Source organism: Nothoprocta perdicaria, unplaced genomic scaffold, assembly GCF_003342845.1.
Source record: "Nothoprocta perdicaria isolate Ctin4 unplaced genomic scaffold, notPer1 scaffold_484, whole genome shotgun sequence".
Taxonomy (NCBI): Eukaryota; Metazoa; Chordata; class Aves; order Tinamiformes; family Tinamidae; genus Nothoprocta; species Nothoprocta perdicaria.
This window is the reverse complement of record NW_020455737.1, coordinates 144,242-164,287: the sequence shown is the minus strand read 5'-3', so window position 1 is coordinate 164,287 and position 20,046 is coordinate 144,242. Positions and strand designations below refer to the sequence as shown.

Here is a 20,046-nt window from a genome sequence, read left to right as displayed (position 1 = left end):
GGCCGCGTCCCCGAGGGGGTCCCCTTTGTGAAGGCGGGAGCCGCCGCGCTCGGGCCCGGCTCTGCCGGGTGGCCGGGGCAGCGCTGCGGGCAGCGCTCCGTGTCCGCCCGGCGCCTCTGCCTGCCCCCGCTCGCCCCTGGCCCCGCCGCGCGCCCAGACACCTCCTTTGTGGACCGGGGCTCGCGCGAGGCCGCCTGCCCGGCGCGCCCAGGGCAGCCGCTCGTTTTCCCGCGTGGGTTTTGCCCCAGCGGGTCTAACAACTTAGGTGATTTCTCGGGGGGAACACACTGTGCAAATCAAACCTACAGGCTTTGAACGTTGACCTCTCCAGGTGTTCCCTTCTTMCCAGCTGCAATCGGATTCCCCAAAACAAGGCAAAACACATTACTTCACTCTCACCTTTTTTGTTGCCCCTTCTTATTCATTCCTTAAATTCTTCATCCTAGCTCAACAGTTTTATGCAAAATCGTCCAATGCTAACAAAATCTTGAAACTTTGTAGACACTGCTGTTGGCACTGCTCTGTGTGCCAGTCAGGCCAAAGAAGTGCAAATGGACTTTTCTCCCCACAAAGCTGGGGAAGGCATGTGGAAGTGTTGGTGAAGCGGTTGTTAACTCCTCTCCGCTGCTTCCCTGGGCTCTCCTGGGCCGAGGCCCGGTGTGGAGGCCACAGCAGGGCCCGGCRGCCCCCGATTGCGGTTCCAAAAGTCCAGTAGTTGCAGTGCTCCTCTCTGAACCTCTGCTGGTGCTTCCCTGGCTGGGAGCCTCTCGCTGTTGTGMTCCTGGGGAGAGCAACCTGCTTGCTTGCAGCAACACGCTACTTGTGCGCTGCTGTGTGTGCGCCTGTATGCCGAATGCCTGCGCACAGAGTAGAACTAACTTTACTGACCTTTAGGCGTGGGGTTTTTTTTGCCTTTTTTTTTTTTTCCTTTGGCCACAATAATATAAGCAGGGATTTATTAGAACTGCTCATAGTGATAACCATATCTTTATAGATTCTTCCTGTATATTCATATAGATAAGACAGAAGGCAGAAGTGGTTGTTATAAACAAAATCTGCGTCCAAGTTTCACTGTTAAGCATGAGATTGAATCACTTAATATTTGGCGTATGATTGTAAATGATTCTCCAACTGCTAGGAAGATTGTACAACAAATCCTTTATATTGATTTAGGTTCGTCAATTGTATCTGTTACATTGTGTGTTTTAATAAGAACATAAGAAGTAGTAAGAAATGACAAAAATCCTTTGTTAAATAAAGAAGAAATTTTTTAAGACATGGATAAATAGGCGACTGATGGAGTATGGCAAGGTAATTGAGATAAAACATGAAAAGAAAATTTAAAAGAGGCTAGAGGCAACATTCTTGACATGGATAAAGCAAGACAGATTTCATTAGGTAAAAACAAGTACTATGGAAAAACTAGTAGGTCAGAGTTTCAAATACGTTCATCATGTGGTAAAGTCTAGGCAGAAAACAGGTACCACTGAGTAAGTTGGAGACATCATGCTTCAGTGCAAGGGGAGAGATTGAATTTCATATGAGGAGGGGATTAGGGAGGACCTTCTCTTTGTTTTCATTCCTGTTCTAATTCAAGTAAAGTTGAAAGGGATAAAATAATTCCTTGTCTGAGAAGACAGTGGTTTCCCTTTCAAAGCAATAACACACAGATCTTCAAAGTGCAGTTTATTGTGTTGAACTGAAAAATGAAACATGCAAGAAGAAGGAAAAGAAAAAACTATGCTGCTAACGTGGATTGTTCTGCTTTGTTAGGATACCAGGCCCGAGCATCACAGACGACAGAAGGTCAAGASAGCTCTGGGAAAGAAAAAGTATGTGAATGTTTCTTGTCAAATTTGACTGAGGGCAAGGAAAAAGCTGAGAGATTCATATTGGAAAGTTGTATTTGACCTTTTAAGTTGGGGCTGAGGGGCCCAGACAGAAGGGCAAAGGTAGCTGCTTTTTTTTTTTTTTTTTTTTTCCTGCTTTTGAGGAGCTTTCCAATGCCAATCACTAAAAGATGTTTTGAAAAATAATGTTCAGGATGTTTTGCCTTGCTGGTATATCTCAGTTGACAAACCTCAAGAAATTCAGTGAACTGTGAAATTAATTTTTAGGAGTGCTTGGAAAGATGAGAGGGATGTCTGTGAAGTTGTCCTGGTTTTGTCTGTGTGCATACATGCATACACATATATATGATTTCAAGTTGATGTTTTCCAGATCTAAGCAATTTGAGGAGCTGGAAACTACTGTCCTAGGACTGAACAGTAACTATGATGAGACAGTCAGCAACGTTTCTTCTGCCTCATCCAAGAGTAGAGTGAACAGGAGTGCAGAGTCAAGAAGCAAGCGGATAATTTGTAGGCCTTCTTATAGTTTGGAAATGAGAGGAGTAAAAAAGAGCATTAACAAAACTCCAGGAAAAAAAGGTACTCATCACTCTTGGCTTCATGTAAAACTGTTTTTCTCTAGGTGATTCTTTTATGAAAGATTGGATGACTTTCAAAAGACTTGCTAAAGTTCAACTGCAAATTCCAAACTTGGTAACAGTTTGCATGTTAAGAGAGAGACACTTCTTCCATTGCAGAAACTTAGGTAAAATTTGCTGCCTGATGAGAGCAGGTCTGTATAACCTGCATAGTGTTATGAGTTCGCTGTTAAAATTAATGATTTGCTGACTGAACTCAGCTTTATAGGAAAATTATGTCTAAGGATTTTACCTAGCATTTCAGAGAAATGCTTAGACAGCTTTAGGAATAAACAAGGCAACACTAAAAATGTACAAAAGTCGACCTGTGGCAGTATTCTGGATTGCACTCGTCAGATCAATTGTTGTTGTTGTCTTTTGTCACCACTTTCCAATTTAGGGTGGTTTGGGTGCTGTAGGGTGACTCTTACATTGCTGTAGTAAAGCAGGGACATTCAAATTTTCCAAATGAGAAGCTATTTTCCAAGCTTTTCATGTGGGTGAGAGCTAAAACCTCCATCTTTCCTATTGCTCTTTCTTCGTCTTCTGGTTCTGTGTTCCCTCCTTGCTCACTTCCTGGGTATTACTGTTTTCCAAAGCCATGCTATAGTAGATGCTGTTTCTTCTATGTCAGGAGATTGCGAACTATGGACTTTTTCCTCTAAAGAATATGGAATGGCTCAGAGTTACTGACTCAGAAGGTTGTGTCTATCTCACTGGTGTCTATATAATACACAGAAAGCAACTTAAACTATTTTATTTTCTTAAGAATTTTTGAATATGAAGAGAAAATGAGACAGCAGACAGACACAAAGCTGTTGTCCAGACTAAGTATTTCCATTCTTATTTGTTAACAGGAGAAGTAGTGTTGAAAGGCAAGAGGAAATCTGAGGAAGGGGAGGATGAAGATCTTAAAGACTCCCCCAAGAAGAAACAAAAGATTTCTGGTAATACAGATAACATGTAATTACTAGTTAAAAGCATCTGGGTACTTTTGACTCCCTATCTGCACAAATGCTGTCCTCCGCTGTTCCTCGAGCTCTATTTTTGATTTTGTGATTCTTACTGTATGGAACTCTTGCCTGTTTTCTGTTTTGTGGTGGCAGGTGATTATTCTAATTTTAATCTCTTTTGAAGTACAATCCTATTTTTCAACAGAAGAAGAAAAAAGGGAGTATAGTGGAAATGTAGGCTAGACAGCTTCATTTCAGTTTCACCCTAAATATTGGAAAGAATAATCACACAAATTACTTGTAACCCTCTGGAGGCTAATGAGGAGATGAGAACAGTAATGGAGGTTTCTTAAGACCAATTCACACGCAACCAGTCTTCACATTATATAAACAGTCTAAAAGACAGGATGAAACACAAAGTGGAAAATGAAAGATGCTGTAATCAGGAAGAAATATTTGAGCTTGCAAGGTACCAGTTCTTCTGGAAAGGATTAGGGCCTTAGGATGATAAGTGGAACAGAGGCAGACATATTTTTTGAAAAAGATAGATGTTTTATTGAGATACGGAAAAGTAGACTACAGTCTACTAAAAGTAGTGAAGTAATTCTACTCTACTGTAGGGCCTTGCTTGGAGTGGTTTTCAGCACTGGATGGTACAGTTCAGGAAATATCTAGGCCAACTAAAGAGAATGCAGAGGAGAGCAAAAAGCATAACTCCTGAGAAAAGACTGAAAGAGTTAAAGTTGTTCGGTCTTAAAAAAAAAAAAAAAAAAAAAAAGAGTAGGGGAATGAGACTGTCCATTTTATTGTCAATTGGCCTTTAGCTCAGCTATACAGTGAATGATGTGTTTATTTTAGTGCAAAGAATTCCCATCCTCACAGTGTTGTTTACCACACTGATTACAAACACCTGAATGGGACTAATCACTGCTGTTGGCTGAGTAGATTTTTCTCTAAAAATAAGTCTTTGGGAGATGCTGTAGCAGGGTCTTATTTAGGAAACTGTTCTTGTGAATAACTGGGAAAAGTAGAACAAGAATTCTCAGCATCCTAACTCCTAGCCTGTAATAAAGCCAACCTTCAGTTGCATCAAGGCAAAATGTGTTTGGCAAGTGTCACTTGTGGTATGCTGATGCCATGCCTTGTGCAGCTTCATTAAAGGAAGTGGAATAATATCTTGGAATAAGAAGTTAAAATTCTCATAGAATTAAACCTAAAAATTTAGTATTTTAATGTGGTCTTTTGTAATTATTAGACCTTAATTTTATGTTCTTTTAATACTTTCCATGTCTTACACTTTGGGCAAATCTGGGTGGATTTTTATGGGGGGGGGGAAAAAAGATATCTCATAGATCCTAAAATTGCCTCCCATCCAGTGTATTGGGTCTGTCAGTTTGGAAATAATCTGCAGATTAGAATTTGCTGGAAACTATAAATTTATGGATGAGACATATTTTAATAATGCCCAGTGGTTGGCAAATTAATTCTGACTGTAACCTTTTATTCATTAAATATAGTTATCAGTTTTGAAAGAGATAGGAGAATGTATTTTTTAAATTACTAAAAAGAAACATTAAACAATTCTAAGAAAGTGGCTCCTTGCTGATGCCCCTCCTTGAAATGGACTGATTAGGAACCTCCTAGGCAAGAGCTTCACTTTTGTAAAAGACTCACAAAATTAACTGTCATGGTGTCTATTGTTTGTGTTATAGCAGGAAAAAAACAGCAAGCAGGAGCACAACAAAAGTCCAAAACAAAAGTTCACTCTGTTCGGAAAGAACCACAAACTTATAGCACAGGTAAGATGGAGCAGTTGTTCAGAATTATTTATAAAGCAGATAAGATATAAATGCAATTCTTAGAGTTGAGTTTAATTGATGACTGCATCTCCCTGTTTCCATTTTTGTTGCTCACCTTACTGTTAACAGAGAAGAAATGCGTACTGTCCTTTGGGCACTCTGTCAGTATTGCAGAACAATATTGCTACCTAATGGGTTAGTTCCACATGGTTTTGCCTTAAAATCACTGCAGTAATCGGGCTGGGGGAGGACCACATTTGAATAGAACAAAAGCCTATTAAAACATTTTCAATCTAAAGCTCTTAAAAATGTATTTATACTTCTTTACTCAGCAGAACATGGAATATGTTTCTAAAAAGAACTATGTAGACACTGCTGCCAGAACAGCTCTTCTGATAACCTGGGGCCAGTCACTCCTGGAAAATGTATTACTAGCCTAGAATCTGCAAGTGGCATGACTTGATATGCATAATTCACAGCAGTCACCACTACCCAAGCATTCTCCCAAGTGTTGTTCAATTTGTTGACTTTATCTCAGCCATCTGAGGAGGGACAACTCTTGCCTGTTTATATCTAGCAAGGAGAAAAGCTTTTAGATATTTTTATGATAAGAATTCAAGCAACTGGCTATAAAGCCATTTCTTCCTGAAAACTCGCTTTTGAGAATTTATAGTCTTTGTGACCAAAACAAAAAGGGGCCAGGAAATGGAAATCCTGCCTGGCAAGTTACTTCTCCCTATCTCTTGAGTGACCTGGCCTGAAGGTACGGTTCTGTTCATCTGCAGTGCCAAAACCTCTGTTTCAAATTTTAAAGATTTGGTTAGTGGAAGTGAATTGTGCACTTTGTCTTGAAACTGATCACATTTGTGACTCTCACAAAAAGCCTCTTTGCCAAAAGAAAAGTTTATTGTGCATGCTAGAGTCATTGTGTAATGAAAATGAACAAAGGAGGAATCTCTGCTGAATGTATGGTAGAGCTTTCCTTGCAAGGGGATGATAGTAACAAGAAGCTTTAATTAAATAGTTTCYACAAAAGAGTGATTTGAGGCTTGTCGTGATGTGTAAACTGCAAACAAAATAAAATTTTTGGACAGGGGGTTAGTAGTACAAGACCAGTTTTCTTTTAGAATTCATTGGGCATATTGAAGAAGGAAAATAAGGTTTTGTGTTTGCAGCTCTGTTCCAAGCCTTTTTTTTTTTTTTTTTTTGACAGGTAGCATGGAAGAACAGTGGTCTTTGGAAATCCAGGACAAAGGCCGAGCTACCTGTCCAACATGCAGGGCTGTGGTGAGAAAGACTGTAGAAGGACTGAAGAAACATATGGCAAATTGCAGGCAGGTGAGATTAAAAAAAGATAAGCACTTTTTTCTTTATTTTTTTTTTTTAGCAATAGAAGGGCCTGCATTTTGTTTCACAGTGCAGTTAAAAAAACAATTTTATCCTCATCGTCTCTCCAAACAACAGCCTTTTACACCTATTTAAGAGGCTGCAATTGGAGTTTCTTGCTTCAGGCTTTGGATAATGAACTAGACATTTTCTTTTTCCTCTAAAGTTCTAGCTCCTTATACTCTGTTCTGTTATTAACAGGCAGTTATCAGGCCCACGTAAGATGTTCTCCTCTCCTATTATGTTCACCCAGAGAGTCTCTCGGTGCTTTGGTTGGTTTATAGTCATGCACCCCATGTCCCTGTTTTTATTTAGGAAATGTTCACTTGTCATCAATGTGGGAAGCAGCTGAAGTCTTTGGGAGGGATGAAATACCATGTCATGGCAGACCATAACAATCAGGTAAGACAACTTCTGTACATCCAGAAGTCTTAGAGGCAAGACAGACTCTTATTCTTTTGCTGATCCACACAGGCACTGAGTGTGGTGCTTTTTCAAATGTTGTAGCTGTTTGAGTCTTGGCTGTTATTTTCTGTGCAAAAGTGGACACTGGGAAAAGTGGTAACCATTATTCAAGATGGTAGACATGCTACATTTAAAAGGGCATGAATTTATTTTAGGCTGGTAATATGTCACACAAAAGAGCATAAAAAATATATTAGAGTGCACTTCTCAGTTATTTGCCAGAAAGTGGAGTTTTGCTACACCCAGGGCAGACCAGTTTTTAGTTCTTTATATTTCGCTGTTACTTTGGAGAAGACTGTGCTCACATTCTAGTTATGAAGAACTAGAACTTTCGGAAAGGTCATTTATAGGTAAGGGTAACCTTGCCTAATCATTACTGTTATTTTCATTATTTTACATAATACCTGGTATTGTGGTTCCTCTGTTCCTGAGGAGTAGGTCTTTAGTTTACATTTCCTTAGTTAGTTTAGGTGTGATATTTAGAATAATATAGGAAATAATATTCAATATCTATTAGAGAAGATCTTGCACTGTAGTTTGGCGTACATGAATAATTCTCTGTGGCAGCAGTCCAGCTTAGCTTCTTAGCTCTAGTTAGGCTAAGTAAAAATGCTGGGACCAGTAAATGTTAAAAGCTGTGTGACAAAAATGAGTCAACACATCCCGAAAGCACTGGTAAGGAAAAGTTGTTAAATAAACATGTACCCAGGAACTATAGATTGAGACTCTTTCTTCCAAGACTTTGTTTGGAGATAGTTATATGAATGTTCAAGCTGCCATTTGTAGAGCGGTTTTGAGTACTCTAAAAGCTACCAGTTATTCTGGTACATTGCCAGAGATCATTGTATTACATATATTTCTGTAGTCCTCAGTTAATAGATTTAATTAGGGATTTTTTTKTTTTTKGTTTTTTTTTTTTTGGTAGTGTGCTGAATAGTGAACTCATTATGAGAAAAACAGCTAAATCTCCTTTGTTTCTATTTCTTCTCTTTGCCTTGCTTTAGCCACTTGTGAAGGAAGGAGGAGAAGTAGATGAGCAGCGTGAACGAGACCGCCTTCGGAAGGTTTTGAAGCTTATGGGAAAACTAAAATGTACAAGGGAGGTAAGCACCTCATGAGTATAAAGTACTGTAAGACTTCCTGTGGCTATGCTTTTGGATCTGACAAAAGCTGGATTTGTTTCAAGACCATAACTATCAACAAAGTAGGCCCTTGGGAATTCAGAGGGATGCTGTGTTACCAGGAATGCAGAAAGAGGCCAGGAGAATTTCCTCCAAGCAAGTGTGAAGCACTGAGCATAGAAAATGAATTACTGAAGTGACTAACAACCTCTTCACTAAGCAAAGTGGGAGTCTGGTGAACACTAGCTTGAAGATTTAGGACTTCACACGTAACTTGATGAGTGACATTCTCCTGCCTGTAGTAGGAAGAAGATTGGTCTCTGAGTCTGTCACACCCTCCTCCTGACCCTGAAAGGGAGGGTTATAGGGTAATTAAAACAGTTTTACTTTTTGATTACAATTTTTAAAAGCTTGTTTAGACCAGATACATTAAGTTATATCCTTGCTCAATCTACATTTATAAATACATTCARTACATGGAAGATGACAGAAAAGAAGTAAGGAATAATCCATTTTACTGTGTGACAATATTATAAACTATTAATAAATATATTAAGGTTGTTAAAGAAATAGTTCAACCACCCTGAGGAATGAAATTCTGAAATAGTCTTCCAAATAAGATATGGCAGCAGTATAGCTGCTCCAGTATAGCTGTTCCAGGCAGTCTCCATTGTTTTAAGGTGCAGTGGCATTCATAGGTGAAGAATACTGTCTAATTAACCAGAAGTTAGAAAATCAGTTTGTGGTAAAATATCCTTAAGTATTTGATACATTGGTATCTTCAAGGTGGATGGGGAAGAGACTAGATTGGTTTGTGTTCATCAAATGTATTTTACTAATGTGAACTTCTGAATGTTTCTTAGTTGTTTATGGTGACCAGTTGTTTTTATACATGATGAACTCCAAGAGCTTGCCTTCGGTTCCTGAAAAAGTACTAAGATTGGCCACAGCTAAAGAAAGGGAAGGAGCTCAGAATATATGAGTACATTTAAGAAGATAGATATTTTTATTTAAGAATTTAGATAAGAATGTAGATTTTTAAGAATATAAATATTTTTATAAATAAATATATATACACATATATATACACACATATATATAAAATATATAAATATATAAAAATATATATTATATATGTACTATTATGTATTATATATTGTATATTATATATATATATATTTATATATTATATATATAAACTTGCTAATATATGCTTGAATTGTCCTGTTCCAAAGCCCAGGCCTAAATTCATTGCTGGTTTCTGTGCTAGGAAATTTTCTACCAAATCTACACAGGAAACCATTGGAGGTTTTGTTGTCCTGCTCTGTGGACTGAGACATGGATCATATCCTGGGGATATCTCAAAGTTTTATTTAACAATTTCTCTATTATTGCTGAGATTGAGGACAATTCAACCAGCCAACTGAGTGTAAGAAGAAATCGTAGGAAATAATTTCTTCCAAATTCGGCCAAATCATTCCTTTTTTTTTTTTTTTTTTCTTCTAGTTGAATAGACAAACTTAAAAGTCTGTCATCTAGTTGTCTCTTGTCTGACAGAAAAATAGTAGTGCTTTGGTTAGCAAATTGTTGATTCCATGCACAGTGGTTAATCACTTGGAGAGAATTTGCTCCATGAATTTTTATTCTGCATTGACAGGGTTGCACAGGTAGCTTCACCAGCATAATGGGATACCTATATCATGTTAAAAAGTGTGGGAAAGCTGCATCTGAGCTGGAAAAAATGGCTATGAAATGCCATCACTGTGGAAAAGCATACAAATCAAAGGCAGGACTTGTCTACCATCTTCGATCTAAGCATGGGCCGGTAAGTGCAAGTTGCTGTAGTTACCAGGATGGTGTGATAGCTGATTACTGCCTCATATACTTGAGACCATTCTGGCTTGAGACCCATGTACACGTCTGTCCTCTAATGGCTATTAAGAGGTAGCAAATCTCTACGTTTTCTGCTTCTCCAGAGTACTTTCCTTTTGACTGGAATAGAACAGCTGTGCCTATTCTGTGATAAGGATGAAGTTCGTAACAGTAAATCACTGTCATAGCAATAAACCTTTCTCTAGTCTGACTTCTGCTCTGTGGAAAAATTATGTTACCATGTTTGATTTGAGAGCTTCCTATTAAACTTTTCTTTGCGCTTAAAAGACTCAACTCTGCAGCAGAACAGGAAATACCATATTTAATTTCTCTGAGGATTTTACAGAGATGGATGTGGTATGCTTTTAAGGCCAATGGCCATATGAAGCTCTCTTCTTACGGCTGTGTATCTGAACAGATTTTGGTAGGATACACTTCTGTCTCATGTCTGTGACAGTCAACCACAGCTAGGGCAGTATTTCTGGCAGGCATCTGAATGGGTATTCACAGTAGCTCGAGCAGGAGTAGCTCAAGTAGAAACTAGTGAGGGAGGCTTACCTTTTTTTTTGCTTTTCTTCACAGGTTGCTTTCTTCCGTGAAGAGAGAAGAACAGAGAGCTCAAAGGAAAATAAACGGGAGACAAACAACACAGGCAGAGTTCAGAGGAGATCTGCAAAAGTGGCCATTTACTATCTCCATGAGTTAGCTGGAGAAGAGCTGGCCAAAGAATGGCCCAAGAGGAAAGTGCTGCAGGACTTGATTCCAGATGATCGAAAGGTGCAATGCCTTAGAATCCTATGTAAAGACTGAGTCTTCTGCACAGCAGAAGAGTATTTTACTGGCATCTACCCAGTTTTACCAGGGTGTAATGACCCACAGAAAGGAATATGGAGCAATGTCTTGTGGAGCACATCAGATGTTTCTCTGTCACCTTAGCCTAAAAGTGTTAATTGCCGTAGTTATCAGTGTTAGCAAGATGGGCTACGAAAGACTTTAAAGACTTTAAAGTACTGTTGTAGTACTTGTGGGCATAAGCAGTGATGGTAGGTAGAGGCCATATATTGCTCAAAAGTCATAGACTGAGATCCTTGGCCCAGAGCAGTAGTTTTTCCTAGTTTTTCAAATTTCAGAGCATCCAGGAGCATTGCCTAGGCAGTAAAGGAAAKCTAGAGGGAAGGGATGATTTATGACTTAGAGATGCATTCTTTTGGAGGAATTGTAGTCTAAGTTGTGGTACATTTTGGATTCCATGATTGTAGGGAATTTCTAGAATCAGTTGTGTTTGTAGACAGTCAGTGAGACAGGAGAAGGTTATTTATGGGGAGTTTGGCTGTTAGAATAGAAGGAGAAATAGCACTTCTGTTTCACAGCTTGAGAGAGAAGGAGATATGTACTTGACACTGAGTGGCTATCATTTTTTTCTACCTTTTGATTTCATCTCTTTGTCTTAGCTGAAATACACTCGTCCTGGACTGCCTACCTTTAGTCAAGATGTGCTGTGCAAATGGAAAACAGAGATAAAGATGTACAGAAGAGTTCATTGCCCAAACCAGGTAACCCTTAAGCCTTTCCAAAGCCTCAAAAGGAACAGATTGCAGGCCTGCATGAGCCAGCAGCTTTCCACAGCCTTCAAACTGCAGTTTGGCGCTCTGTCTGCAGGAGATAAATTCTGCACCATCTCAGCATAGTTAGTATAACGAAGACTCTTTTTGGATTGCTGTCTCCCTCTGGGGAGTATCTGCCCACTTAAGAGCTAGCAGTTTAGTGTTAGATTGATAGAGCTTCCCATCCAGCCAGGAGCTGGTGTGAGTGATGATTTGGCTTAACAGTGGGGAAAAAAAAAATGACAAGCCCCTGCTGCAGTAGAGTTAGCAGGTGAAGCAAGTTAATTGTAGAAGAAGGGAGGAAGAGAGGAAAATCTGAGGTCCAAAGGACTGTTTTATCTGCCACAGCACTCAAGTCTTATTTTGGAGGCTGAAAATGGCCCCCCAAACAGATTCACGCTTGACACTGTGTCATCCTGATGTAGGGGTGCTCATATCTAGTGTCTTCAAATCACAGGATGCTTAAGGTTGGTAGTGTTAGTCCATAATCCCAGTAATCACCCGCACACTCAACCTGGTGATTTAAAAGCAAGCTTTATTAGCTGGCCGGCGGCAGACCTCTTACAGATTGTCCTGAGATCCGCACCGTTTGAGGAGAGGTTCGTGTTTTTATAGACGACTACAACTTCTTTGTTAAACGTTATTTACGACCACCATTGACTAACCCCCCTTTTCAAAATCCCCTTACCATTTGGGATGTTTGGAATCTTATCTCGGGGTCACGGCAAAAGCAACAAGAGCAGGGTATGTATCCCGTTAGTCCTTATCCTCCCTTATAGCAAGCGAGATTTACAGAAGCGGATGGCAAAGTTAAATGTAAATTACATAGTCTATATCTTATACATCTTCAGCGTGCAAGCTTTATTTACAGAAGCAGAAAGCACGCTACCCTGTTAACCCCTTATACGCCTTACAGTAGGGACCTCAGAGGTCATCTAGTCCAACCCCCCTGCACACATAGGGTCACCTAGAGCATGTGGGTCTTACAATCTTATGTAAGATTGCTTACATCTGAATATAGCAAGTCAGATTCATTGAGAAGAACTGACCCCTTTGGTGGAAACGACTGGTACCTCCCTGCAAGAATGCAGGCATCCACCTCCTTCATTCTTTGCCATTAGACTGGCTTATGCTGCTGGAGACCTAAGGGTCAGTAGTGGCTTTTGTCTGGGCTTGGTGCAGAGATAAGAGTGGTTTTTTTTTTTTTTTTGTTTATTTGTTCTCTTCCCTCTTGCACTTTGTCACTAGCTTTCAGGGTTGTGTTATTTCCAGGCATGTGATCTAATATCCTAAGACTCATACTTAAAGCTCCTCATGGGGAAGGTCCTTAGAGCTGCCCTTCTTTGCAGAATGTAAAGGGGACTGTGGATTTCAGATGATGTACTTCACTCAGTGCCACTAGAGGGAGAAGCGGGGCAAGAGAGGTTATAGTGTCTTGTAGTTCCCACTRTGCTTTGTTCTGAATTAATGTTTGCTGCCCTTTAGGCAAAATGCAAACTATCATATTACTCAGGCTTTTAATAGAGAAAGGATGTGTCTGTGTGGCAGGAATCTCTTTTTTATGTCTACACATGTGCCCAGAAACTGAAAATATATAATTTATTAAAATCTTAACTGCTTTATAAAGTTCTTTACTACAAGCCTTTTGGTTTTGTGGGTTTTGGTATCTCATTTCCTCTACCCCTTTATGCCTGTGAAAAGAGCATCCCAGAGAACAAGAGATTCATGTACAGGAACAATTTTCTTAACAGAGTTTGCTGATGCACACMTTTCTCTCCTGTTTCAGGGTTGTGAATCTGTATACGGGAGCGTCTCAGGACTCAAATCTCATCTTGGCACGTGTACCTTGGTTGGTAGCATCTTTGTACTCACTCTTTTATATCTATATCCTGGCTGCCCTGTCCCTTAGGTATCTCCTTTTTCAGGTATTGTCCTGCCACCTCCTAGCCCGATATTTTTTTTTCCCAATTTGCATGCCTCCCTGTGTGCTAATGGGTCTGCTGTTGCAAGCAGTTTGAGGCAAGCAATGAACTTCTTCATGTCAGCCATTTGACTGAAGTTGCAGTCCTACCTATAGATTAACAGCTACAACAGTGCTTTTTCCACTTAGACCTTGCCTTAGACCTTGCAACATCTTGCAGGGTAATCCTGTCCTTTGTGGGCATAATTTGTTGGTAATGTCAATGCTGTTGTCCTGCAATGTTCAGTCTGTAATGAATAAGACATTCTACTTTCAAAGATGGATTATAGCTGTTAAAGATTCAAAGATTCAAAGCTGTTTAAGATAATATATATAGGTGCGTCGGCCTTCTAGGCAGTAATAGTTGATTTTTTTTCTTGTTTTGTTTTGTTCTTGTGCCAGGGAGACTTTGTGGCTGGTAAATACAAGTGTCTCCTTTGTGAAAAGGAATTTATTTCAGAGAGTGGGGTCAAGTATCACATCAACTCTGTGCATGCAGAGGTAAGGCAGGCATAATGGAAGTCCCTGAATCCCAGACTGTGGAGATGGGAGGGTGTTTTGGGAAGAAAATGTTGGATGCTTACTTTGTTGCATTTTTCCTTGCTCCGGGTTGAAAGGGAGTCCTGGGCTAGACTGGCCTTTGATCTGCTTAAATACAACTGTTCTTGTGCATTTGTTTGGGGAACAAATGCTGTATCATGTAACGTGTCTGTTTCCAAACTGCTACTCTTCAACTCTTCAGCGTTTCCCATGCCATTAGTCAATTACTAAACCAAATCTGATTCCTCTGGGGCAGAGACACCTCATATGTGACTCCAAAGAAAATAGCTTTCTTAGTTGCTTTTCCAGATCTAATATTTCAATAAACTCTTGTCCCATGAGCAGCTCTAATATGAGTATGTATGGACTTGGTATTGTATTTCCACTGTCAATACCAACCTGTTGCCTTCTAAACCCTTCAGGACTGGTTTGATATGAATACAACTACTACCAAAAGCTTTGAGAAGCTAATGAAAATCCGCCAAAGAGAAGAGGACCAGAGGAAACAACGGAAGAAACGTCCTTTGACTCGGGGCAGAAAGAAGAAAACAGGATCCTTGTCTGGCAAGAAACCCCCCAGTGTTGGAGTTGAAAGAATGAGGAGAAGAAAGAGGGGTCGCCCAAAGCGAGTGGTGCATGAGCGTGAGAGTAGTGAAGAGGAAGAGCCCCAAGTTGTACAGAGAGCAGAGTTTCCCAAAACCTGCCGTAAACGAGGCCGGAAGTAAGCCCCTGGAGGAAAAGGAGGAGTAACGCCCAAAATTTTCAGTTACAAGCCCCACTTCTGTTAGGCTCATGACCCACAGTGCTAACAAAAGCAACTGAATGTCTTTGGGATTGTGCTTCCACTTCTAACTTCCGTGACCTTGATTTTGTAACTGTTGCATCTGGTCAGTTATGAGAGACTGTGAACCAAAGCTGTGGTACAGAGACTGTTTCTTCTGGTTTAGTTCCCTTGGACAGTGGCRTTAGCAGTGTACATAGGCAGCGTAGCTCATGCCCTAGTTGCAGTCTCAGTTCGGGTCACATTAGTTTCTTGTTTAGTGATTCCAGCGTAGCATCTGTCTCTGTTTTGTCATCTTCCTCTGATGGGTGCACGCAGAGTTCTCTGTCATGACAGTTCTAAGAGGCTGACTAACACTGCACTGTGTTTAGGTCTCTTTGAGAGAGGAATCCTCTTTCTTGCACAATATGCTCACTAACTGAGCAGCAGTGTGCAGAATGCAAAGGCTTTAGCTTGCCCTATAGCTCAGTCCTGTCTGTTGGCAAGGCTGCCGTATATGCCATGGAGGAGCATATACCTTCTTGGCACATGCTGTAGAGTGTTGCACAAGCACGGCCTGTGCTTCATGCTCAGGTGCCCAGGCTCAGCAGCAGCTAGTAGGACATGATCTCTCTCTGCTTCCAAGTGATGGGATATCGTTATCACTCTGGTCAGAAACCTGATGTTCCCCTGGCATATTCCTTCAGGAGCACTGGACATTGAATAAATGTAGAGGATCTTCCAGTCCCATGGGGAATAAGGACTATCCAGCCTTTTGTTAGAGATTCACTGGCCTTTCAGAGATCCCCAGGAACTAACGTAATGCAATCACCTGTATTGGTCTTCTGAAGATGGTTTGCTGTTTCAGACTCACCTGAGAAACCCTATCTAGGAAAACTGCAAGTGTTAAGATTCACAGGGAAGCCTGGGTGGTTGCCTGGTGAACAGATGGATTTATATGTGTATGTTTTTACCAGCATAATCACATTGGCCTTGACAGTTGAAGTGCTGTACAGCCAAAGTGTTCTCCAGAGCTGCTGCTTCTGTACAAGAAAAGGCAAAGCAGACTGCAGCCGACCACTGTCTGTGTTGTATGGTTTAACATCTGTATAACAGGCAGCGTATGGTGCTTCATTGTCATTGAAAGGCAGTAGTTTTGCTGCCTGTTGGTTCTGGTTGTCACTATGGTTGCAGTGCTACGCTAGCAGTACATGTATCTGGATTCCATGTAGGTCCTATAAGGCTTGGAGCAAGAGGGGCAAGATCAGAATGAGACAAAATAAAGCATCACCAGTGTGAGAAGGTGGCTTCTTGTTCATTTGGTATGTGGTGTTCCTGGCTCCAGCTGTGCTTGCGCAGCACACGCCAGCGTGCACATGCTTGCTGGTGCTGCTCAGTTCTCTCACCCTGTTCCTCTTCACACAGTTGTACTTTGACCATGCATGTTTACTACCTTCTTGCCCCACAGATGGGCAACAACATAAACCCCGCTATTAAAGAAGGTTTTTCTTTGTGGATTTCAGTCAAGACTTCTGTTTACTGTTGCTTATGAGTAATAAATCAGCATTGTTTTCTAGGCCTTTATCATTACTGTCTGGATTTTTCAAAACAACAACGTAGTCTCACATTTAATGTGACGCAGAACAAAAATCAGTATCTAACGGTCCATCCATCATCCCTCTCTACTCACCTCCATCAGTGTTGTGGTGGGTCTTTTGCTGSAGTGACCAACTGGTGAATTGGTGGTGCTGCTATACACAGAGGAGATTTGGCAGTGCAAGGCCAGGCCTGCACCAGCACAGTCCACCACTTCTCAGCAGCGTGGCCTGCTCAGAAGTTCCTGCTCCTACTTGCTGTCAATGGACTAAAGCTGTTGCAGTGGTGCCCCAAAATACTGCTCTTAGAGTTTGGGAAAAACTAGCAACACCCGAAGGAAGGTGTGCATACTGGGGTATAGAGAGCATTATGTGTACACTGTGCTGTAAATACATCTATAGCAACAGGCAGTTGAACCACAGCCTGGCATGCTCAGTTATATTTGCCCTTCAAGCACCCAGGAGTCTAATGTTTGCTGCTTTTGGTAGCTGTTTAGTGAGTAGGTATGGCCTGGCTTTTTGCAAATCCAGGTCAAAAATCCTACCCTAGCAAATTTGACCTTCTTCTGTTCAAGCAAGTACATGCTTAAAAAAGATCAAATTTGATGGAGGAAAAAAAGTAAGAGAAAACAGCTAGACAGTAGATAGTTGTTCCAGTGATTAATTATATTAAAAAATATGTGCCTTCTCATTGGAATTATTTTTAATTTCAGTCTCTGCATCTCACAGAATGTTCAAGGTTGGAAGAGACCTCTAGAGATCATCTAGTCCAACCTTTCCGCTCAAGCAGGCACACCTAGAGCATGTGGCACAGGGTGGCATCCAGGCGGGTTTGGAAGACCTCCAGACAAGGAGACTCCACAACCTCCCTGGGTAGCCTGTTCCACTGCTCTGTCACCCTCACAGTAAAGAAGTTCCTCCTCACCTGGAGATGGAACTTCYTATGCTCCAGCTTGTGGCCATTACCCCTCGTCCTATCGGTAGCCACCAGTGAAAACAGCTTGTCCCCTTCCTCCCTGCATTCTCCCTTCCTGAACTTATACATGTTAATCATATCCCCTCTCAGCCTTCTCTTCTCCAGAGAAAACATGCCCAGCTCACTCAGTCTCTCCTCATACGAGAGATGTTCCATTCCCTTAATCATCCTAGTTGCTCTCCGCTGGACCCTCTCGAGAAGCTCCAAGTCCTTCTTGTCCTGGGGAGCCCAGAACTGCACACAGTACTCCAGGTGCGGCCTCACCAGAGCTSAGTAGAGGGGCAGAATCATCTCCCTTGACCTGCTGGCAACGCTCCTMCTGCTGCTCAATTGCTCAAATGCTCAATCTCGTACTGCTCAATTGTGGTAACTCAAATAGTGTTATTGTATCAGAAATTTCTTCCAGCTTATTTTTAGACATAGCCCGATGGTGGATTTTGTTTAAGTCCAGAGGCAGCTAGGTTCAATTGGTCTAGTTATGTAGAATAGACTGATAATGTCTGTGTGCTCTTAGTAACTATTTCTTTTCCTATTCAGATGCTGCATTACAGTGTTTACACCTCGTTAGAAATCCTTTATCTTAATCATTCTAATTTAAATTCATATCAAATTTGTTTGAGGGCCTACTTTCTTCATATAAACACAATTTTAAAGAGTTTATATCCAGACAGCAATATGATGAACTAGTCTGTCCTTTCTTCTGTTTAAAAATATGTGTATATATTTCACTGAATTATTGCAGCATAGAACTCAATAACTTTTTTTTTTTTGGTTGAGGAATTGTTTCATAAAACTTTGCTATATAGTTAATGGCTTTGTTGCTTTCATTTGGCATCAGCTTTTTTAATTTGAAGATTTTCTTGGCAGTTGCTTTTTACTTTCATCAGCATTATTGATAAAGATAGTACATAGCTGCAGACTCTGGGATTCTACTTTGTCCTAATAAAGCCTTTTTAAGCAATTAGTAACTAGCACCTAATATGTGCTCCATTGACCTTTGTGTAGCACTGGATGGCATGTGCAGCCCTAGAACAATACCTTACAGAAATGCTAAGGTTGTTTTGTTCTGTGGTTTTCTTTTTTTCTTTTTTATTTTCCCCAAAGGAAAGGAGATTATATTTTTTGTTTGTTTTCCGTAAACCTCAGGCACTTCCTCATTCTTCCAAGAATGATTAAAATCCATTAATWACAATTCACAGAGCTTCTCAGATGATTTTTGAGCAGTCTGCTTTGACAGTTGTCTAGTGCAGGAGCTTTACCGTTCTTTAGCTGTTTTAATGATGGCAGAATGTTCCAAAATTGAGCTGCTCTGCCTAGATACGCGGGGAGCTGTAAATCAAGGGATGCAGCTTACACGGAGCCCACAGTATCAGTTGGCTGTTCCATCCAGAATGAAGGAGCCTGACTGCGGCGTGCAGCTAACAGGAATGAAACCACAGCAAACATCCCTACATACACATCAAACATACAGCTGTGATTCCTGAGGTTGTGCTTCTGACACTTTATGCATTTATGTATTGTCATCTTCAGTGGTGAAGACTCCACACCTTTGCCAGGCAAGCTTTTCCACTACCTAGTTTTCTTTGCAGGACCAGCGGATGTTTTGCTGAGCAGTTGCCACAGGTTGGGGAGCCAGGGCTGGTGTTTGCTGGGTAACCTGTGTGAAAAGCATCCAGCCAGAGGGTTGATATTACTCTTGGATGCTGTGACGCTAGGAATGAGACCAGGCACTACTGAGCCGCCCGTGAGGCCAGCTGGGCTGTGCCAAGCCCCGGAGCGCAGGCTGCCCATCCTGCCAGTACTGACTTCAGCTTAGGTTAAGGAAAATGATGGAGAAAAGGTGCTCTGCACTATGGGTCACAATTAGCTGAACCTGGACCTTGGAAGCAGTGCAAAAAAAAAAAAAAAGAAAAAGTTTTATTTGAGAGGTTTTAGAACCTAAAGTCACAGCAGACCAATTTACTTGTGTGCCTGGATCAGCCAGCCATTATTCTAGGAGGAAAAAAAAAAAAAAGGGGGAAAAGATTTTCTGGGCTGTATGTCTTTCAGAAAAACAGCTGCCAGGCGCCAAAAGGGTAGCTAAAAACAAAGTAGGCAGGCTCAAAACAGTAAGTGTGGAGCAGGTCACGAAGGGATGCCAGCAGTGCAGCTCTCTAGAGCCAGGTGCAGCCATCAAGTTCCTTAATCCTCAGCTAGTGAGTCCAGTCTTGTCTGCTGTGTCAATTAGTGACTTAGAGGAGAAGACAGGCAGGAAGTGTTTTCAAATGAGAGGTAAGTGTGGCACCCAGAACACACTGCTTGGTGTAAAGGAGAGCAGGTGAAGCTCTGATGTGCAAGCCAGCATGACGTGTGTGGCAGACTAAGCGCTTTTAGTTCTAGGCTGAGACTGAGCAGTCGGGCCCTGCTCAGGAGGAGCTCAGATCAGCCCCCATCAGACAGCCACAGGGCAGGTCTCAGATGCTGGCTAGGCCACCCCCAGCTCCCTCTACTGCCAAGGGGGATCTGGCTCCCTTGGATATCCTTCATCTGACCCTATTTGAATATGCAG

General features: G+C 41.2%; 1 protein-coding gene across 1 annotated transcript; it reads left to right on the top strand.

The window, feature by feature from the left end:
• Positions 1 to 2,309: 2,309 nt before the first annotated feature.
• Positions 2,310 to 16,154, top strand: ZNF512 (zinc finger protein 512). The gene is made up of 12 exons (XM_026047236.1): positions 2,310 to 2,429; positions 3,325 to 3,414; positions 5,133 to 5,219; positions 6,433 to 6,557; positions 6,921 to 7,007; positions 8,075 to 8,173; positions 9,849 to 10,016; positions 10,646 to 10,840; positions 11,515 to 11,616; positions 13,454 to 13,516; positions 14,030 to 14,128; positions 14,590 to 16,154. The coding sequence occupies exons 1-12, from the start codon at positions 2,384 to 2,386 to the stop codon at positions 14,890 to 14,892; spliced, it is 1,464 nt and encodes a 487-aa protein (XP_025903021.1). The 5' UTR covers positions 2,310 to 2,383; the 3' UTR covers positions 14,893 to 16,154.
• Positions 16,155 to 20,046: the final 3,892 nt, after the last annotated feature.

What these genes read in the sequence shown, in the direction of transcription:
- ZNF512 (XM_026047236.1), top strand. Translation starts at nt 2,384, where the DNA reads ATGAGAGGAGTAAAAAAGAGCATTAACAAAACTCCAGGAAAAAAAG. An exon ending in ACCACAAACTTATAGCACAG is followed by an intron (nt 5,220 to 6,432) that starts GTAAGATGGAGC and finishes TTTTTTTGACAG; the next exon opens with GTAGCATGGAAGAACAGTGG. An exon ending in TGATTCCAGATGATCGAAAG is followed by an intron (nt 10,841 to 11,514) that starts GTGCAATGCCTT and finishes TCTTTGTCTTAG; the next exon opens with CTGAAATACACTCGTCCTGG.